Source organism: Emys orbicularis, chromosome 1 (genome assembly GCF_028017835.1).
Source record: "Emys orbicularis isolate rEmyOrb1 chromosome 1, rEmyOrb1.hap1, whole genome shotgun sequence".
In the NCBI taxonomy this organism is placed as follows: Eukaryota; Metazoa; Chordata; order Testudines; family Emydidae; genus Emys; species Emys orbicularis.
This window is the reverse complement of record NC_088683.1, coordinates 273,420,588-273,440,834: the sequence shown is the minus strand read 5'-3', so window position 1 is coordinate 273,440,834 and position 20,247 is coordinate 273,420,588. Positions and strand designations below refer to the sequence as shown.

General features: G+C 41.0%; 1 protein-coding gene across 1 annotated transcript in view; it reads left to right on the top strand.

Moving 5' to 3' along the window:
• Positions 1-2,783: 2,783 nt before the first annotated feature.
• The window catches only part of GPC6 (glypican 6), a 1,130,045-nt gene continuing 1,112,581 nt past the window's right edge, over positions 2,784-20,247 (top strand). The window contains exon 1 of the mRNA XM_065417255.1: positions 2,784-2,943. Coding sequence (XP_065273327.1) covers positions 2,784-2,943 — 160 coding nt within the window. The remainder of the gene's footprint in view (positions 2,944-20,247) is intronic.

The window sequence follows — 20,247 nt, the reverse complement described above, 5'->3', positions numbered from 1 at the left end:
AATGGTACTCAGCAAATGAAGCAGCACTTCAATAGTTTGTTTTCTCCTTATTGTTTAGTGGCCCCAGGCCTCTCTTTTTGCACATCATAAAATTAGCTTGGCCACATGGGAGCAGGGTTTATGTGGCACGGGAAATGAAAACTGACTGTTTCTCTGTTTTACATTTACATTTTTATTAAAATGTTATATGAATTGATTTTAACCCATTTCGATATAGAAAAAAAATTAGAAACAAACTTAAAAAAATCACGTGTGATACAACAGCAGAAAAAGAAGTTGAATTAAAAACAAAATATTGAAAGCAGTTTGTCAAAGGAACAGATTTTGTTTGCTGTTAACAATATTTGAAAGAAAACAAGATCATGGTGAACTTGGACTTGTAGCTGCTTTGCATACTCATCATTATTAGCAGAGATCCATGTTACAACATTACCTGTGCTTAGTTAGGAGTATGCCTGAGTCAAGCTGTCACAGAAACTGTATTTAGTGCTCTTCCATGACCTCTGCATTTTAAACAATTTTACTGTGATTTTCTCCTTTGTATTTTTACATTTGGTTCAAATCATTTTTCTGTGGGTTGAAGAAGGATTCAAGGCTATTAGATTGAGGGGGACCATGTCCTGTTTGGTATGTTGCGGGCAGTTTGACCATCCTGTACAGCAATCAGGAAGGGAATCTGGTTGGGTGGAGGAAAGGGTGTTGTAATATTTGTGACTCCCTCATGGCTTTTGCCTTTGTCCTTTGACTAAACTGTGGCTTTTGAGACCTGTCAGACCCTTTCCATAATACATATAGGACTTGTCTAGGCTAGGATTTGGAAGGTGTTAGTTTACACTTGTTAGCCTATTGTAGACAAGATAGTATCAGAGGGGTAGCCGTGTTAGTCTGAATCTGTAAAAAGCAACAGAGGGTCCTGTGGCACCTTTAAGACTAACAGAAGTATTGGGAGCATAAGCTTTCTTATGCTCCCAATACTTCTGTTAGTCTTAAAGGTGCCACAGGACCCTCTGTTGCTTTTTGTAGACAAGATAGTGTATCTTTAACACTGTTTAGCTCAGCTCAGCAGGGGGGTTCCTATTTCTATGTGAAGTGGTGTGTTGTCAAAGCACAGTACTCTCCCCACCTCTGCAGGGCCTCAGGGTGGGCTAAAGGAGGTGGCTCTGTCTTCCCCTCTCCCTAGCTTGGAGGTTTGTGTGGTGGTGGAAGAGCTCTTGATAAAATACTACAGTATTCTATAGCAGGGGTTCCCAAACTGTGGGATGTGTACCACCACCGGTGGTACATGAGCCTGATGTTCTACCAGTTGACTTCACAATGTTTTTTTATGGCAGTGGCACATGAACTAATAAAGTTTGGGAGTTGCTGTTTCATAGTAATCATACTAAATACTGCAGTAGCATTCTTGTAAGAGGTAGTGTTTTGGATTACTGCTATAAAATACTATAATACATTTACTGAGGGTGCTTTTCCTTCCTTTCCCGGCCCAGAGATTGGATTGGCCTGGCAGGGGATTCCTCCTGGGTCTACTGCGGCTACTCCTGTGTTAGGGAGGGATTGTGGTGTTCTCATGCCAAGTCCTAGGGTTGAGTTCCTTGGATTGGTGGCTCTCTTTTCCCACCCTACTAACTAAGTCTAAGCACTTGGAGTAGGGCTTTATTTCCCCTCTTCTTCTTCTATTGCCCTTGGAAGATGATTTCCAGGCTCTTTCTTGGTCCCGCCTTGCTCCACCCCCTGGCTCTGATATATAACCAAATACAGATCTAGTGTAAATGGCTCCCATACTTTTGAAGAGAATGGAGTTGCACTCACTTACCTCGAGTCTGCCTTGAGTACCAGATATTTTTAAAGGTTAGACTAATGTGAATTTAACCTTTGGGCCATATTCAACCCATGTAAATCCACAGAAGTCAAGACTTACGCCAGGGATGAATTTGGGCCCAATAATAATATGTTATATATTAGCTCTCGTGTCATTTTTAAAACACCTAACAGGTTGGTGATTTGCAATCCTGGGGTTGGTTAGCTGTGGTAAGGGGAGATGTTTATTGCATGGTGTCCTTTTCCTTCCCGTCTCCTGTGCCCGGAAATCCAGTCCAGGTTTTCCTTTCCGCTCTGCTTCTCTATTTCGCCTATGCAATGTGTAGCACGTTTCTCTCTCTCTCTCTCTCTCTCTGTGTCTCTTTCTCTCAATCACTGTGTCTGTCTCCAGGATTTCTCCCTTCCTACTTCAGGAGGCTGCTCCTGCAGGCTCCGTCCGCGTGTGTGAAGCAGAGGTTCCCCTGGATCCCGTAAATACAACCCTATATGCACTCTCACCCACCCACACAGAGTAACACCACCAGAGGCGCGCGCGCACACACACACACTCACACACACTTGTGCATTCTCCAGTCCATCCCCACACGGGCAGACAGGGAGTGAGGGCTCGCCAGCCTCACACAGGCAGGCACAGCTCAGTGGCTCCAGGATTTTGCTGCCCCTGTCTCGGGACTCCGATCCGCAGCAGCCAGCCAGACCTGTGTGTGTCGCGGGGGGGTTGTTCGAACTGGGAAAGAAGAAGCGGGCGGGGGGCGGCCGCTGCTGCTCCTGACACAGCTAGTGTGTGCGCACATCTCCCCTTCGGCTTATAAAAGTTTGCCTCAGCAAGCCGGGGGGCTCCTTGCTCCCCCTCCGCTGGGGGACCACATCTGCTCCTCACCTTGGAGGCACCTCGCCTCTGTTCGCAGCGGGTGAAGGTGGGACCGTTCCCCGGGATTTATTGAGCTGGATTTGCATTTTGCACCATGTCTTCTTGGATCGCGGCTCCGCTGGTGGCTTTAACCGGGCTGCTGCTGTCACTTTCGGCCGGGGCTGATGTGAAGGCTCGGAGCTGCAGTGAGGTGCGGCAGGCGTATAGTGCCAAAGGCTTCAGCCTGGTCAATATACCCTTTCAGGAAATAGCAGGTAAGGACCAAGGGTGGGCGGGATGGGATGGAGGGGGAGGATGTGGCGAGGAAATGTGTCTGCGTGTGGTTACAGCATCCCACCAGCTTCTCCTTCCTCTTTCCCTTCTGGATTAGTTGAAATGTTGTTCACTTTTGCCTGGTCTCTCTCCTGCCCCTCCCGGGCTCCTTACCCGGGAGCAGGGGGCAGCTTTTCTCACAGCCCTGCACGCTGGGCGGCTGGGGTCGGGAGCCGGGGCCATGAATTGCCTCATTGTGTGTACACAGTGAATTTGGTTTGTCTTCCCCCCCCCTTTTTTTTGCTCGGGACAGTCTGACAGGGACGGGACCCTCCAGGAAAGCGCGCGCCAGAGGAGGGGCAGGCTCTGGGAGGGAGGGAGCGCTCAGCGCCCCAGCCGCGATTACACGGGTGGCCTTTGGAAACTTCTTAGAGTTGCTGCTGGGTTGTTAAAGCCAGAGAGCCGTCCTGATGGTGGGTCCTGCCTCCACTGCCCGTTCCTGCGGGGAGACAAGTTTGCCCTTTGCCAGTAGGGGCCTCGCGGGGATGGGGTTCTCCCCACTGCCACCGGCGGGCTCCTCTGCCTGCAGTTTGGATCAATTTCTGGTTCACTAGAGGATCTGCTCATACATTTGGGTTTTACGTGAGGCAGAATTTACAAACACAGCGAAAGCGACTCTTCTCATTATAAACATGACTCCGGTTAATCAAGTCTCAGCACAGACTCCCACGAGCGAGCACTGAAATCAGCCCCAACCACCAGATTCCTCCACCCCCAACCAAGAAAAGGAGGGGAACCTGGGCAGCAGCAGCTGCTGGGGAGAGTTTCCCTGCTGTTCTGAAACATTGTTACAACAGGTTCATTTCAACCCTTCTTTCTAAAACAGGGATTTTTTTCAGTTTATTTGCCAGCTTTTAGCTCCAGCCATATATTCATTGCATCTCTAGGACTGACTGAATAAAAACGTGTCCGGGAAAGAGAATCTTTTGGCAATCGGAGAGTAGAGCAAAAGAGAGGCAGGGGGATGACTCGGAAATGCACGGACTTGGGCTGCTCAAGCCCTCCGGAGACTAATCCGCTTTGCGAACTCCTAACACTTCGCTGCTTGATTCTCCTGTTTGCGCCGTGAATTGGGCACTCCGTGGTTTGTTTCCTCGCTTTTTTAAAAGTTGGAAGCAGTGAATTTCTCTCTCTTTGGATTAAATAATGCCAGTGCTGCTTACTGTTTATTATCTGGCTCTTTATCATCATGATGTAAACAGTGTGGTGCAAACATCTAAAGATCTTAAACGTGCCAATCCATAGAACAGGAATGCTGTTCCACAATATCAATACATAAGGGTCCTCCAGATCCCCAGGTGTAAATGAACATAGCTCCACTGAGTTCCCTGGAGCCATAATTAAGAGGCACACCAGCTGAGGATCTGGCCCATTGACACATTTTGGACAGGGAGGAGAGTGAGGGGCCTATGCTTGTGGCAATTTAGAGACCTCTTTTCCTCCAGCTCAAGCTCTTGCTCTGCTTTCTGTGCCCCTTTTGGATTTCTTCTCGAATTGCTAATCAATTAGCTCTTCTGTGAGCCACATGCCCTCCGAGTTTCTCAGTCATGCTTTCCCTTCACTTACGGTAATTTTCTTCTCTCAGATTGACAGTGACAGGTCTAAAAATCCTAGTGAATTTCAAACTTTTAATGGCTTTGAGTTGATAGTTCTTGTTTTCAGCTCACCCAGAAGTGTTAGTTTCTTCTCCACTTTTTATTTTTTATTTTTTAAATCAATTAAGAGTGGCCATGCAGTTTTTTAAATATCTTCCTTAAGTGTCAATTGAGCTTACAGGATTCTATTAGTAAGTATTGATACCTAATGATTGGTTGCTAGTCAAATATTCATAAATAATCATAGTTAAAGCCATGATTTCTCTTATCATCTCCTCTTTTATGCTTGTGGAATACAAAATTGATGCAGCTGTATATGTTATTTTTCCTAAGCATCCTAACTTTAAAATGGAGTTGGCTTTCCTTAATGTTTAACTATTTTGAATCTGGGTGAGATGATACTTTTAAGCAGCTTACTTGTAGACTGTGGGTATACTTGATTGTTGAGGAGACTGTGATTATATTGTGTTTAGGTAATGTGTTTAGTAGTATGCTGTTTTGCACATGCTGCTGAGTGCTTTTGTAATAATTGCTTGGGAAGGCTACCCTGTTGTTAAATGGAATGCTGTCTATTTGTCATTAGATCTAATTATTATAAGTATTTAATTACAACAGCCAACATAAGGATTTTATGGTGCTTGGTTTGCTTGTTTGATTTATTTTCCTTTCTGGTCCTTTTTTGACTTACATGAACTATAATTGCTGGTCAGTGAAACAATCTATTGCAGCATTAGTGTGTCAAGGTGCATCAGATTTCATACATTTGAGTAACTGCTTTATTTTCAAAGGAATTCGATGTTGATCATTTGATAGTCTGATTGAAAAGTAAATGATGCATAGTTTTATTTGTGTTTTTGGAGTTTAATATAGTTATACTTTAACTTTTGTTTTTTAAGAAGCTACCTTTTCTGCATTGGACTATTTGAACACATATATTAATGCAAGGTGTTGAAAAAATATGCTAAGCTTGTGTAAATAAGATAGGTACCAGACATGGAGGAACCCAAGTTAAAATCACTTGCAAAACAAAATTTGTTGAATACCAGCACACCTTATATACATAAATTAATATTAATACACCATTGTTATTGGGATTTGCTTCTTGTAGTAAACCTACCCCCCCCCCCAGCCAAGACTTTTTAGATAAGCTCTGTTCACAATAGTACTTTTCTTATTATTTTTAAAAGTTTTGGGGAAAATATGTTTTTTTCATAATATTTCTAGTGTTACATATGCACTGTAAGACTGTTTTTTCTGTACAGTATTTTGATACAAATGAAATATGTGTTAAAGTCAATGATAATGTGATTATAATGAGTATATTTATTTGCAATTATATTGTAGGCTCCTATTTTAGTGCTAAAGTGTTCAATGCGACTTGTGTAGTACCTATCAAATGTAGTGACTGACCCTACAACCCAAAATATCCTGGGTTTTTGGGGATGTTGCTCATTGAATTCCAGTGCTGCAAACTACTTTGGAGTATTGCACAGAGAGGTATTTTCAAGCACTTAGGGCCAAATACTGGTCTTGTGGCAAAGCCCCAGTAGAAAAACTTTGCCTGGGAGTGTCTTCGTGGAAGAATCCCCACTCATGTGTTATCACTGAAAGCAATATTGCAATACATATAATATTGATACAGATTTTCTTCCAGACATCGATATCCCTGGCACAGGTGACAGTAGCTTCAGGATCTACTCAAGGATACCACAGTAAAACCTGTCCTCTTGTAAAACTACTAGTGAATGAATTCCATCTCTCATAGATGCGATGAGAACATTGCATCAGAGTGTCACAAAATAACCTTTGTGTAAAAATATTGAAAGGATAACGAATTTGTCTATTTAAATGATGGTGTCATGAATACAATAAAATTATTGTATGTACCGAGTACACTTCTTCAGGCTTCTTGTGGAGGATGGTGTTATTGTGTGTGTATGTAAGAATATCAGAATCTGACCCTTTAAGATATTTTATATGAAAGTGAAATGTCATAGTAAAAAAATCTGTCAACAATACTTGTTAAATTCAAACCACGATTTCAGTAACTTTAAGCATCTGACTTAAGGCAATGAAAACTGAAAGTTCAAAGTTAAAGTTGGAGCATGTCCTTAACTCACACTGTTCAGAATAAAATGCTCCACAATTTAAAAGCCAAGGCGGTGTCTGAATTATGCTTTTTCTATTTAAATGAGATCCTTAGTCTTATTTAAACCTCTTTGTTCAGTTCCCTTGTTTACTTAAAAAATGAAGTATTTTATAGCAACATTTGAAGTACAGATTGTTTACCAAAGAGATCAGGATGTCTGTTTTGGAGTAAATCTTGAATAACTGAGTAATTACAGTGCTCCTTGGAAAAATTATTGAAAGGTTTGGAGTTCTAAATATTACTTCAAAAGTCTGTAAGTCTGTTCTCCTGAGGAAATGAAGAGCAGGATAAGATTCAGTCAACCAAGAGGCACTACAGTGAAATTAGTGAGATCAGACTCCAGCCCTTTATTTTGAAGGTCAGGAGTCTCCTAAAGTTAACTTTGACAAAGTGTCTTTACAATGGCGAGATAGGGAGCACTGGATTAAAGAAAAAAAAGCCCCTTCACCACCCAAAACAAAACAAACAACTCCAGCTTCTTGTAGGCCCTAAAACAATAATTAAAACTACTGCATAAGTATTCATGTAATTGAGATATTAATTTGTGTCAGAAGCACCCAAAAAGCTTTTTCTTAGTGTTTCCCCCTCCTTACTTATCCTTAGAATGCAATGACTGATTGCCAGAAGACCATTGAGAAAGCCTGGTGGTCAAACTAGTGTCAAGCAACTTATTATTTAGTTATAAGTTCTACTGCCATCTCCATTGAAGTCAATGGGAACTCTGTGAGCAGAGTGGCTGTATAACTGGACACAAAGGGAGATTGAAAAAGGCTAAGGACCTGCTTCAGATCTCTGAACAGTACAAATCAGAAGTAATGACTGAAATCAGTGCAGTTATACTGTTGTAATTTTGTGAAATCAATATTGGGCCCTTAGAGATTAATGCATCCTTGAACTGTGCTCAGTGCAAAGACTGAAGTGGGGATGGGATTTTATGTGATCTTTGCACTGCCCCTGTGCTAGAGCTGCCATAGCCTGGTTTACCCTGGTGCAAGTTAGAATAGCCTTGTGGGCTGCCCTAACTTGTGTCTGGCTCATGATCCCTATGAACCATTCCAATAGCCAGGACATAAAATAATGCTGTTGTCACATCTTCCCACTTTGGTAATGCCCCGGCTGATTACCTGCTCTGGAGGCTTCTTTAGGGGGTGGGGAGTGCCTGCTATTCTGACTGCAGCAGCTGGGAATACCCAGTGGAGGAACTATTATGGCAGCTTTACAACCACTTAATGCCAGCAGATCCTGTGTGAAGTGGCCACAGGTCAACCATTAATTGAGTCCTTAGGTTATGTCTACACGGCAGTACAAACCCAGGGTTCAAACTCAGGCTGAAGCCTAACCTCGCTTCCATCTACACACAAATCATGATAACCCAGGGCTTGGACCCAGGGTCCCAGGACCCCACGGTGGTGGAGAGTCCAAGCCTGAGTCAAGCCAGGACCCAGCCATGCCCTATTGCTTTGCAATATAGAGGAAGCCCCACTGGACTTGTGCTCTGGGAGTCCACTAAAAGTATCTCTCAATCCCATGGGCTGACTTTCTTTGTCTTCTGGCCAGTCAAGCTTGGTGGACAGTCAAGTTTTCCCACACTGTACCATGAACAAAGAGCCAGAGCAGCCACATTTTAGGAGGGTGGTAGGAAGTCTGGGATACAAGTAGATGGACTTGAGCCCGCATAATACAGTGTAGACACTGGAGACCCAGGCTCGGATTTGGGTTCAATTATTTCTAACCTGGGGTTACAAATGAATGTAGATGCTCGAGCCAGAGGTTAACAAACCTGGATGTGTTAACTTGAGTTCTACTAACCGTGGGCTTACACTGAGATATATTCTGCAATAAAAGACCTGTGGCTGTGGGGCTATAAAATTGAAATATACATGCTGAGGCTGGACCTCGGGCTCTGAGATCCCATGAGGCAGAAAGGTCTAAGAACCCAGGTTCCAGCCCAAGCCTGTTCGTCTACTCTGCAATTTTATAGCCCTGCACCCCTAGTCTGCTGACCTGGGCCAGCAGTGGCTGTGCCACAACTCTTTTATCATAGTGTAAGTGTACCCTGAGTGTCATTCTGTCCACTATTCCATATTGTTTTTACATTGACAAATAGCGAGAAGATATTATATAACAGGGGTCGATAACCTTTGGCATGAGGCTCGCCAGGGTAAGCACCCTGGGGGGTCGGGCCGGTTTGTTTACCTGCTGCGTCCGCGGGATCGGCTGACCGCGGCTCCCACTGGCCGCGGTTTGCCGCTCCAGGCCAATGGGGGCTGCGGGAAGTGGAACGAGCCGAGGGATGTGGGAGCCGCAATCGGCCGAACCTGCGGATGCGGCAGATAAACAAACTGACCTGGCGCGCCAGGGTGCTTACCTTGGCGAGCTGCGTGCCAAAGGTTGCTGATCCCTGTTATATACAGTACCCGGAAAAATGGAATAGTTCTGAATGCTTGTTGGATAACTATATAATTGCTTTTTTTAAAGAGAACTAATTACCAAGTAGTACAGAATGAAATCAGTGGGACTACTCACTACATACTGATAAGCATGTGCATAAGTCTTCTCATGATCAGGGCCAAAGCCCTTTTAGGCCATGATCTTGCAGTCACATATGTACATGCTTAATGTTACATACATAAGCAATCCCATTGAACTGAGTGGTATTACTCACTTGATGATTGCCTGTTCTGTTCATTACCTCTGAAGCACCTGGCATTGGCCACTGTTGGAAGACAGGATACTGGACTAGATGGACCAATATGACCATTTTTATGTTCTTATGTACTTGTGTTCATAATGTTAAACACTTATGTAACTGCAGGATCAGAGCATTTGAGAAAAAAATTATCAGAAATGTCTAAGCCAAGTCACCATCTGTATTAATTTTTTAAACCATCCTTTAAACAGGCCAAAATTGTGTTTATGTTCATTTGTTTCATTTAACTCATAAAAATTGCTTTCGGACTGCGAACTTAAACTTTAAATCCCAAGTTCTGGATTTCCAGAGCATGATTTTTACGGTGGAATTCTAAATCCTGAAAAGAGGGATTTAAAATGGATATGTCAGTAGCAGTGCTAGTGTAACACTGAACCTCAGTACCTTGTACTATAGTTATTTTTTACTTTCTGTTTACATTCAGATTTACAATTGAAGAACACATATAAAGCTACAGTACTCTTACATTACTAAGTGGCAATGTGTTAAACTGTTTTACTGCTACTTTAGTACTTATTTCATCATATGGTATCTTATACTGTTCAGAGACTTGGTGGTGGTCAGACACCAAAGTGGTCATGCACTGTGTTAAAAGCTCAGGCCATTCTTTTTATATGACTGCAATAAAGAATATATGCATTTCATTAATATTACGACTTGGCTCTCATAAAATTCGGTTTCAGCTGAATGTACTGTTACTTGCAAATGGCAAATCTTATAACAAGTGATCAACAATAAAAGCTTTTCTAGATAATTTGTCTTAAAAATTACCACCTGCTATTTCTTTTGAATGACTTGAGGATCTTGCCATATCACTTAGAGATCACTGGTTTATTCTGCATGATATATGTTAGAAAACTATGCATACTAATTTTTCTTTCTGCTTAGTAAAGTAAAAATGTATAATTATGTTAATGTTTCCAGTTGAAATAAGAGGCTTGGTACTTAAAACTCCATTACAGTGCCAAAGTATCTGCACTCATATTACCAGCAAAATGAAATTACATTTTCAATGAACTATGACTTTGTGACACCCTTCATACCTGGTTAATGGTCCTATCTCTCTGGAAAAGGAACGTTCAGCTTAGAATAGTGACCATTTGTACTACCAAGCATAATGATTTTAGCAATTTAAAAATGTATGTCTACACTTACTCCTAAGCACTGCATATCAAGGCTAGTGTTTAAGAGCAGGATAGCTATGCTAAACTGGTGAATACATTACAAGATGCCCAAGGAATTGAAAATGTACTGCAGATAGGAGCAAAACATATACATGGTAAGATTCTTGAATTTATAGTTTTCTATATGTAAGACTTTAAACCTGTGGAATTAAAGTTAATTTCCTTTGCAGTTTAATGCTACAGAGTTCCTTCAAGCACACCAGAAAACTCAGAGTTATTTCTAAGAAAACGGAATCTCTTTTTAGCCCTTGGTAATAGAGTAAAACTGTTGTTAAGACCACCAGCCCTCTGAAGTGCAGTTTATTTTCACTAACATGACCTTTTACTTCAAGCAAAGTAAAACAGTGCTTTATTTCCTTGAAAGATTTTGAAATACTGTTATTTGGAAGAAAGAGCATTCTAGGCAATTACTGTAATTCTAAACACAATAGAGCCAAACAAAACCAAGAGTATTACAGATCCTACCCTGCTCAGCGTTAACTCCTACTGCTAACTACACTCATAGTAGTAATTCAGACTTTATATTACACATCACAGACCCTGTCTCCTGTGAGCTAAGTTAGAAAGTTATTAATAGTACCTGAACTTGCTGCTTAGAGCCTTTGGGAAACATTCCCTATTAAGCTGCTGTAGGTACCACATGTGCCCAGAAGGAGGCTCTACTGTGTAACTTCATCCTATAGAGAGAATACCTCAAGCTACATTTTAGCCCAGTTATTGTGCAATTGATTTTCACGGCTCATGACAGAAGCTGTTTTCAACCCATGAAAAGGAAGTGGCTAAGGCTGATACTCCTAACACAAACAGCAAATTGCTCTATGGCTTTCATAGCCTGCAAGGTCTGTTACCTTAAAGTTCTAATGGCCTTTTAACAGTGTTTCCAGCTGAGCAGCAGATGTAAAAGATACTGAACACTGAGAGCTAGGTTTTTTTTTCCACTCTGAAAGAAACATTTTTACAGACACTGTACTAACAATGGAGCCTAGGACCTGTTCAGTGACCTTTTGAGTTTAAAATAGCAGGACAAGTCTTCTGAAATTAATTGAAATCTTGACTATTTTTTACAGGTGCCTTATAGGGATATTACTGTTTCTTTGGTAAGATGTGGTTAGTGTAATAAAATCTTATATATGTAATCGTGCCTGTCATCCTGAGTGATCCCAAAGCAATATACAAACCATATATACAGAGCACCAGTGAATTGCAGCCACTTCTGGGATGGAAAGGCAGAAAACAAACAAACAATGGCACACTACTAAGATGGGTATTTACAGACCAGACAGGATCTCCATTTTTGTGGTTACATCACATGCATTAATAAATGGTCTAGAACTCAATTTATCTGCATCAGAAAACTGAAAGGCTGAGTCAATCCAGTCAGCTCCTACAGTTCCAGGGAATCTAGGTATTTCAAACCTGAGCCTTAATCAATTAAGGTATATCCTCCAACTCAGAAGCTAGAGATCCATTTGAATGTATATCTCCTATCTGCTGTAACATCGGGCCAGAATTCAGACTGTATATGGCAATACCGTTGGTCATAGTTACCGAGCTCGCTGCCCTTCTGACCCTTTTCAAGGTGTCTCTAAGTGCACCCCAGCAGGTATCAGGCCTCATGCCTTCACCTTTTCTGGAGTGAAATCTTGTGATTCTTGGACTCATAGGCCAGGTCATAGGTTCTTGTACCCTGAGTTCCAACCATGCCTACTAATGGACCCAGTACCTTCTTTCTTTTCGGAGTCTGTAGCTAGTGGTGAATACAGTGACCCGAAACAGCCTTCTTAAACCATTTTTTGTTAACATTAGCAGTAGCAACAAAGCATAACATAAGAGAAAAAGATTATTAAAACAATAAGAGGTAAGCATACATGTCTATCTTACCTAAAATCTAATCATCTTCTTGACGGAGGTCTCTGGTAGGCCTGCTACCTTTGAAGGCTCTGAGTTCTCCTTAGCTCAAAATCCTGCCTCCCCCATTGAGGGAGTGTGATTCTTTAAATCCAAGCAAAGTCTTTGAAGTTCTTTTCCTGGATTTGGATCTGCTCTCCAAAATCAGTTTGGAAAGCTCAACTGGATGTTGGAGGTAGGATTTCAAAGTACATCTCTGTTACAGTGCCCATCAAACACTTAAGGACCATGCATATCAGGATCTGTCGCACATTTCCTGACAATCCTGTTACTGAATTAACTCTACATATGAGCACCCAGGAAACATCCTTACAACAATCAAGCAAAGATAACAGAATAATAATTAATAAATTATTACAGACCAGCTCCAAATCCTTCAAACCATTACTTTCCGAATGTGTAGATTTATTATCTGAAAAGTAGTTAATATAAAATCCTGGACTATAAGTAACTTCTGTAACAACCAGATAATCATTGCCCTTTGATTTTGTCATTTAAATACATTTTTTAGTTTATATTCTCCAAAATGAAAAATAGTGTAGAAATTAGGTTGAGCTTCAAGGTGACAAGAGGGGATTTGAAAGTATTTTATAATATGTTGTATACCACTCACAATATTCTTCTAACTGAGCAATTCATATTTATTTCAGGAGCATTATGACAATATTATTCTCATCAGAAGTTTGGAGGTTTCCATAAAACATTAATACTTACAGTTGCTAGATTTGGAATCAAAACAATCTTTTTGTGCCCTGGATCCAAAATTCATCCATGGTGTGTTGTTGGGACAGTCCTTGTGGCTATAAAAGATGGTGGCATTGGAATCCCAGGAAGGAACTCTCACAATATTTTGGATGCAGTAGCTGCATTAGAGGAGGGAGCCCGTGGGATGATTCAGGTGGAAGGGTTAGGACTGCGTGTAGGTGTATTGTGGAAAAGGTGCTGATGTTGCGGTGAGGGGACAGTCTTGTGCACATTGGGGGGGCTAGAGGGCCAGGAGTGTGTCTCCTTCCCATCAACTCCTGGGAAAATGTTCATTGTGCAATCACCCTCTTAAAATATATCTTCCCCTCTCCCAGTGCTGAGTGCTGTGTAGAGGGCTGAAGAAAGGGAACACCGAAGAACTGCTGCAAGGCTGGTTAAGGGGTTGGATGAGGGTAAGGGAGAGGGAGCAGAACTTCTTTCCATTCATGCTGTTGCTCCGACTAGGTCCTAATACTATAGATTTTGCAATTTTTTCCCAATTAACCAGAGTGCAGTGATGCTCCCTAGTGACTTAACCTGGAAGAGATATTAATGTATTTCTATGATGATTTCTTCACCTGATAGAGTTGCATTAGTAGTTCCACTGTCAAACATTTACTTCAGCTACATAGCTTACTACCTTCTACAATATTATTGCTACTCTGAGCTGTGGCTATTTGTCAGTAACAAGCTATTGCTGCTCAGAGTTGGGAAAACACATGTAGTTCTGCTGGCCCCCAGCTATACTGAGTTGAGGGGCATAGATGTTCCATAATGGTTAATGCGACTGCTTGACAAGCACTAAGGATCACTAGAAACTTTAAGAGTTAAGGTCTTTTCTCAGCTCCTGTTTAACACAGCTATCTTGGAACTTATGTTTTTTCACTCCTGCTGTGCTGCTAGGACTTGTCTTATCCTCTCTGAAGTCCTTTTAGGATGAAGGTAGATGGCAGCCTATTCCTGATGGATGCCTGAAGAGCCTGCAGTTAGGAGAGGCCCTTTCCCTCAGAAGACTCAGGGGAGGGTACAGAGTGGGGGGACCATCTGGTTCAAGTTGTTGGGAACAGGAGGAGGATAAGCCAGTGGATTTCCTCAGAGATGTCTAATCTAAGAATGCAGCGTCCTGGGGTTGTTGGAGGGATGGGGACAGCTGGGGAGTAGATGGGGAAAATGGGAGGTTGGGTGGATAAGGAGAGGCTTGAAATCAAAGTAGCTCCTGCTTCACAATATGAGTTCAAAATGAAACTGCAAGGAATCCCATTGTAAACTGAACCTTGCAGCTGTTGTACCGTCCCACATATTATCGTCACATGTGCTGTACACACTGGTGATCTGTGATGGCTACCAATTAGTTTCCAGGGAGTGTTTTTTAACCTAAAAAGCTGTAAATGATTTACATCCTGGCAATCTGATAGACTGCCACTTTCCCTTTGTTGTGGTACAGTGGAAGTTGCGATGGGCTGGAGCTACATTTGGTATAATTTAGAAGAGTCTGCCAGCAAGCATTCTTGTGTGGTATCCTTGTTTTTGGAATTTGTTTCTGCCTTGGTGATCTTCAGGATATTCTATAAAAGTCACCTATTCTCCCAGGCTTTTGCTTGGGGGCTATGAAGAGGGCTGGGCGGAGTCAGATACCTTGGTGATAGGTACCAATATAAGAACCTGCACTGGTGATCATGGGAAGGAAACTAGGGACCATTTTTTTCATTGGTCTTATAGTCATCATGTCTTCATAGCTCGTATGTTGAGTTTTGCACCTAGAAATTTTGGGTTTATTGGAAAACTGGGGTGGTGGTAGATGAGAATGCAGTTTGATTTATTTATTTGTTTTGATTTTAAAAAAGCTCACTGCATACCAGATGACACCCATTCAAAGTTCTGTGCACCTCTGACAACTATTTTAAACAAAAACACAATAGTAGAGATGTTGAAACATAATTTGTCCAAAGCAGTAGCACTTCTCCCAGCCTATCACATCTCATCTAATCCCCAGTCAGCAGGCTTTAGAGGTGTTCATTTTTAACTTTGTGAGTGTATTTGCTTTTAAATTTGTGTTAGTACTTACAGAGCTGGGAAGGTGCAGTAACAAATGAAAATAAAGTTGTGATGTCTACATACACTCTTTACAATGGTCACACTTAAAGTTTCTTTCTTTTCTCCCCTTTTAAGCATTTAAGAAATCTCTCTCTAACTGATAGAATCTTTCAAAACAGAAGAAACTTTAAATACAACACAAGTACTGTAGAATGAATAGGAGTACTTGTGGCACCTTAGAGACTAACAAATTTATTTGAGCATAAGCTTTCATGGGCTACAGCCCACTTCATTCTTTTTGCGGATACAGACTAACACGGCTGCTACTCTGAAACCTGTAGAATGAATGTGTACTATATAAATATACACATTGATACACTTATAAACAATTGTACACATAGTATAAATATTTCCTTCCCTAAATTTACAAATACACAGGCCAATACTGATCTAAAGTACTAGATGCTTCTATGTGTGAGCAGTTTTGGATCCTGGGATGAAAAGGGCAATATAAAATCAGCATAGTAAAGAAAAAGGAAAAATATCTCTTCAGTAGTTTTTGGCTAATATTGTATTTTCTTTAACCAATTAGAGCTGTGACCATTTACATTGTTTTTATCTGCTCTAAACTTGCATAGCATGTGTGTATTTTAAATAGTTTTGAAAATGTAAAAGAAAAAAAATAAGGTAGGCCTAGTTGAGAAAACTTCTTTAAAAACAAATCTTCTGTTCTCATTGGTAAAGCAGAGACTCCTCTGTTAGCAGCAACAGCTGCAAAAAAAGTAGGAAAGGCAGACTACACTATTATAAGTTGCAAAATGGGTTGCAGTGGCTCAACAATAACAGGAGTACTTGTGGCACCTTAGAGACTAACAAATTTATTAGAGCATAAGCTTTCGTGGGCTACAACCCACTTCTTCGGATTAGCCCACGAAAGCTTATGCTCTAATAAATTTGTTAGTCTCTAAGGTGCCACAAGTACTCCTGTTATTTTTGAGGATACAGACTAACACGGCTGCTACTCTGAAACCTGTCAGTGGCTCAACAGAGATTTAGCTGTTTCTGAGCAGAAAATCAAAATCTAATTTAAAAAAGAAGATATTTAAAAGCTTGGCAGAGGGAGCTTTATTTCTTGAATTGGTGAAAAGCCAGGAATGATATTCTTTGACTGCTTCTGTTACAAGATAGTCTGTCATGCTGGCTATGGCCTAGCAATTAGCATTGTTAATTGAATACGTAGAACATAACTAAAATGCATTGATTAAATGCAAATACCTGTCTTTGAAATATAGCCTGGCTGATGCAGTGAGAAGATACCCCAAAATGTTTTCCTGAAACTGAAAACCGAAACAGTGATTAGTTTGTTCTTAAAGCTGATCTTCAGAAGTCAAAGTCCTTTCTTTCAATAAGAACCCCCAAAACTCTTTAGTCTTTTTTACAGAGGTGCCACACACACTATAAAATTCACATAATTTGACTCTGACCTGGCTGGTTGTGGGTACATAAGTTTTGCTGTTAGCAGTATCAGAATAGTGCACTAAAGACCTAAGACCAAATTCGTGACCTTTTCCATATCCATACAACCCCATGAGGTGTAACTAAGGGCAGGATTTGGCTAGTGTTGTCACCTGCCTGGTTTTCACCTGGACAGTCCGAGTTTCGGCTTGTGTGTCCAGATGCCATTTGACGAGCCTGGATGTCCAGCTTTTTGATCCGTGACAACCCTAAGAGGAAGGAAGGAGGCAGCGGAGCAGCAGCAGCCACTGCCGCCTCCGGGGCCATGCTGCTCATGCGGCTTGCCATGGAGTGTGGCCTGCAGGGGTGGGGCCTTCAGGGAAGAGGCGGAGAAGGGAGCAGGGCCTGGGGAAGAGTCAGAGAAGGGGGCGGCCTTGGGAAAAAAGGCAGAGCAGGGGTGGGGCCTTGGGGGAAGAGGCGGAGCAGGGGGCGAGGCCTCAGGAGTCTGGTTACCAGCCATTAGAAAGGTGACAACTTTAGATTTGGCTGAGATTTATTTTTTATATTTTGCAGATGAAAAATACGAAATAGAAAGGTAAGTGATTACATGTCTAGAGCTCTAAGACAGATGAAAAATTGTATAAATAATGCCTATTCTTATACTGCCTGAAGTTACCTGCAAACCCATGGGCCTCACTGAGGTACAGGCGTGGGAAGCAGGGTTTACTGAGAGTAATATTTGGCCCTATATTTGGTGGGTTTTTGTGCAGACAATGCCAGACTCTTACTTACCCAAATGTAGACAAATATGACAATATTATTATTATTATTTATTTGTCTAATAGTAGTATCTAGAGTTCCTGATTAGGATTAGGGTCTCATTCTACTAAACACTGTACAAAGACTTAGACTTGCAGAACCGCAGGAGTGCTCTGATCCTGGCATTATTGAAGTACACATTGGCTTAAACACACTTTTCTGTTACACAAAGAAAGAAGATAGTATAAATAAATATTCTCATTTTTTGAAAATAGTCCTTTTAAAGGACATCAGCTTTATATCCCACTGAGATTTCTACAGTAGTTGATTGATCCTTTGTGGAGACATCTTTGTACCTGGTTAATTAGGAATTTAGAGTCTGAGTTTGCTTTTTTAAAGCTGCTCCAGCTGGACACTGTAAATCATTGTCTAGAGCACAATCAATGTAGAGTACAGAAACCATCCCTGCACAGTGCCAAACCACAAATTCTTTACACCTTGTATGCCAAAATCTGGTTGCTGAAGGATACTTAAATGAATAAATACAGATCATTGATAAAGAGGAGCTTTTTCTTATACAGGGGATGGATTTGAATTGTTTCTCTCCACTGATTTGTACACAAGAGAACAATTGGTAATTTGTCTATATTCTGCAGTGCAGCACAAATAGATGTGATAGAGTACATGAAACCTCAATAAAGATGCTACAAATGCAAAGTAAGTCTTTTAAAATTGCAGGTTGTGGGCAGTGTTCTCTTTCTTAGATATACCATGACTCTGTCAGTTATGTTAGATTTCATTTTCCTTTTAATATTTATATGACTTTCTTTCTGATTAGTTTTTGGCTTCCTGTCTCCAAACAGAAATTGTCTAGAGTAATATTTATTTTCCTTTAGGCCATACTTACAGGATGGGAGATTCTATCATAGGAAGAGAGGTAATGGAATCCTTGGGTACATAAATAGAGGAATCTTGAGTAGGAGTAGAGCGGTGATCTTACATCTGTATTCAGCACTGGTGTTACTGTTGCTGAAATACTTGTCCAGTTCTGATATCTGCTATTCAGAAAAGACTGACAAATTGGAGAGAGTTCAGAGAAGATCCACAAGAATGATTAAAGGATTGAAGACATGCATTATAGTGATAAACTCAAGGGGCTCAATTTATTTAGCTTAACCAAGATAAGTTAAGGGGTGAGTTGATTACAGTTCATAAATACCTACATGGGGAACACATATTTGTTAATGGGTGCTTCTGTCTAGCAGAGAAAATTATAACAGGATCCAATGGCTGGAAGTTGTAGCTAGACAAATTCAAACTGGTAATAAGCTGTATAGTTTTTACAATGAGGGTCATTAACCGTTGTGATGGATTCTCTATCAGTGGCAATTTTTAAATCAAGATTGGATATTTTTCCAAGAGATATTCTCTAGGAATTATTTTGGGGAAGTTCTGTGGCCTATGTAATACAGGAGGTCAGACTAGATGATCAAAATTGTGATGGCCTTGGAATTGATGAATTATCTGTGATGGCAAGTGGCGATTTGGTCATTGCTGTCCTCTTGCTGCCTATTTTTTGTAGCAAATTGGCCTTCTAGCCAAAATATCTGCTTTTGATTCTAGAAGAAACTTTATAGAGCTCCTCCATCCAATGTAGAATAAATACCAGCAAAGTCAGTCTCAAGAAGGAAGTATTAAATATTTGAAGGAATGATCCATGAAGTTAGTTTAGGATTCATAACTACTAGTCATCTACAGAAGCACACATGTAGCTTTGGTGTTGATGTATATAATTTAGGTTACTTTTTATAGCTGTGCAATAGTGCAGCAAAACCAATCAACCTCTCTAAGAAGACTAACCAAGTTGGCAAATTGAGATAATTATATTAATAGCTAGTGATCTTATCCTTGTTCCAGTCTGTGAATTGACTATGATGTAAAGAACTGATCAAACTGTTGAAGGCAATGATTTTCCAGATATGAATCATACTGAAAGGACAAGGGAGGAGGGAAGGATTGGGGAACAGTATTTGGGACTCCTGTATCCTCACCTCACCTCATTACGGAGATGTTCAGATATACCCTAAAATAGCTGAAATGAACGTACAATGGGTATGCTACCCCATCGTTGTCAACATGCTAGTGTAAGTATATGCAGTAACTTGGGGAGGATAGTGACAGTAAGAAATAGCTGCATGCTCAGATTAATAGAATTATTTTACTTTTTGATAATCTTGCATTAATATGAAACAGACAAGAATGTGGATGCCATTATCTGATGGTCCATAAATTCAGAAAGTTAAAGAAAAATACATATATCACAATAGGTTCATCTGATTCTGTACCCTGCGGCTTCAGTGATTAATAATTACTGATCTGCAAGGCTCTGATTGTACAAACAGATCCAGGCAGGTGGAGTATTAGTGGTGACAGGAACCTTACATCCAACCAGAGTCCCATTGAAGGCAATGAGGTCTCTGTGCTGATGTAAGGAGCTATCTGCATGAATCTCTTTGTAACACTGGGGCCTTAAATTGCAAAGGCAAGGCCAGGAGTATGTGCAGAAAACAAATAGGAGAATTACCTACAAAAATATTTATGGGGTAGATTTCCCAGCTTGCTTCTGTAGAACTCACAGTTCATTCCAAAGGCACATTTTTCTTTCTTTTCCAACCCTTTCTATTCTCCCCACCTCACACGAGCACCCA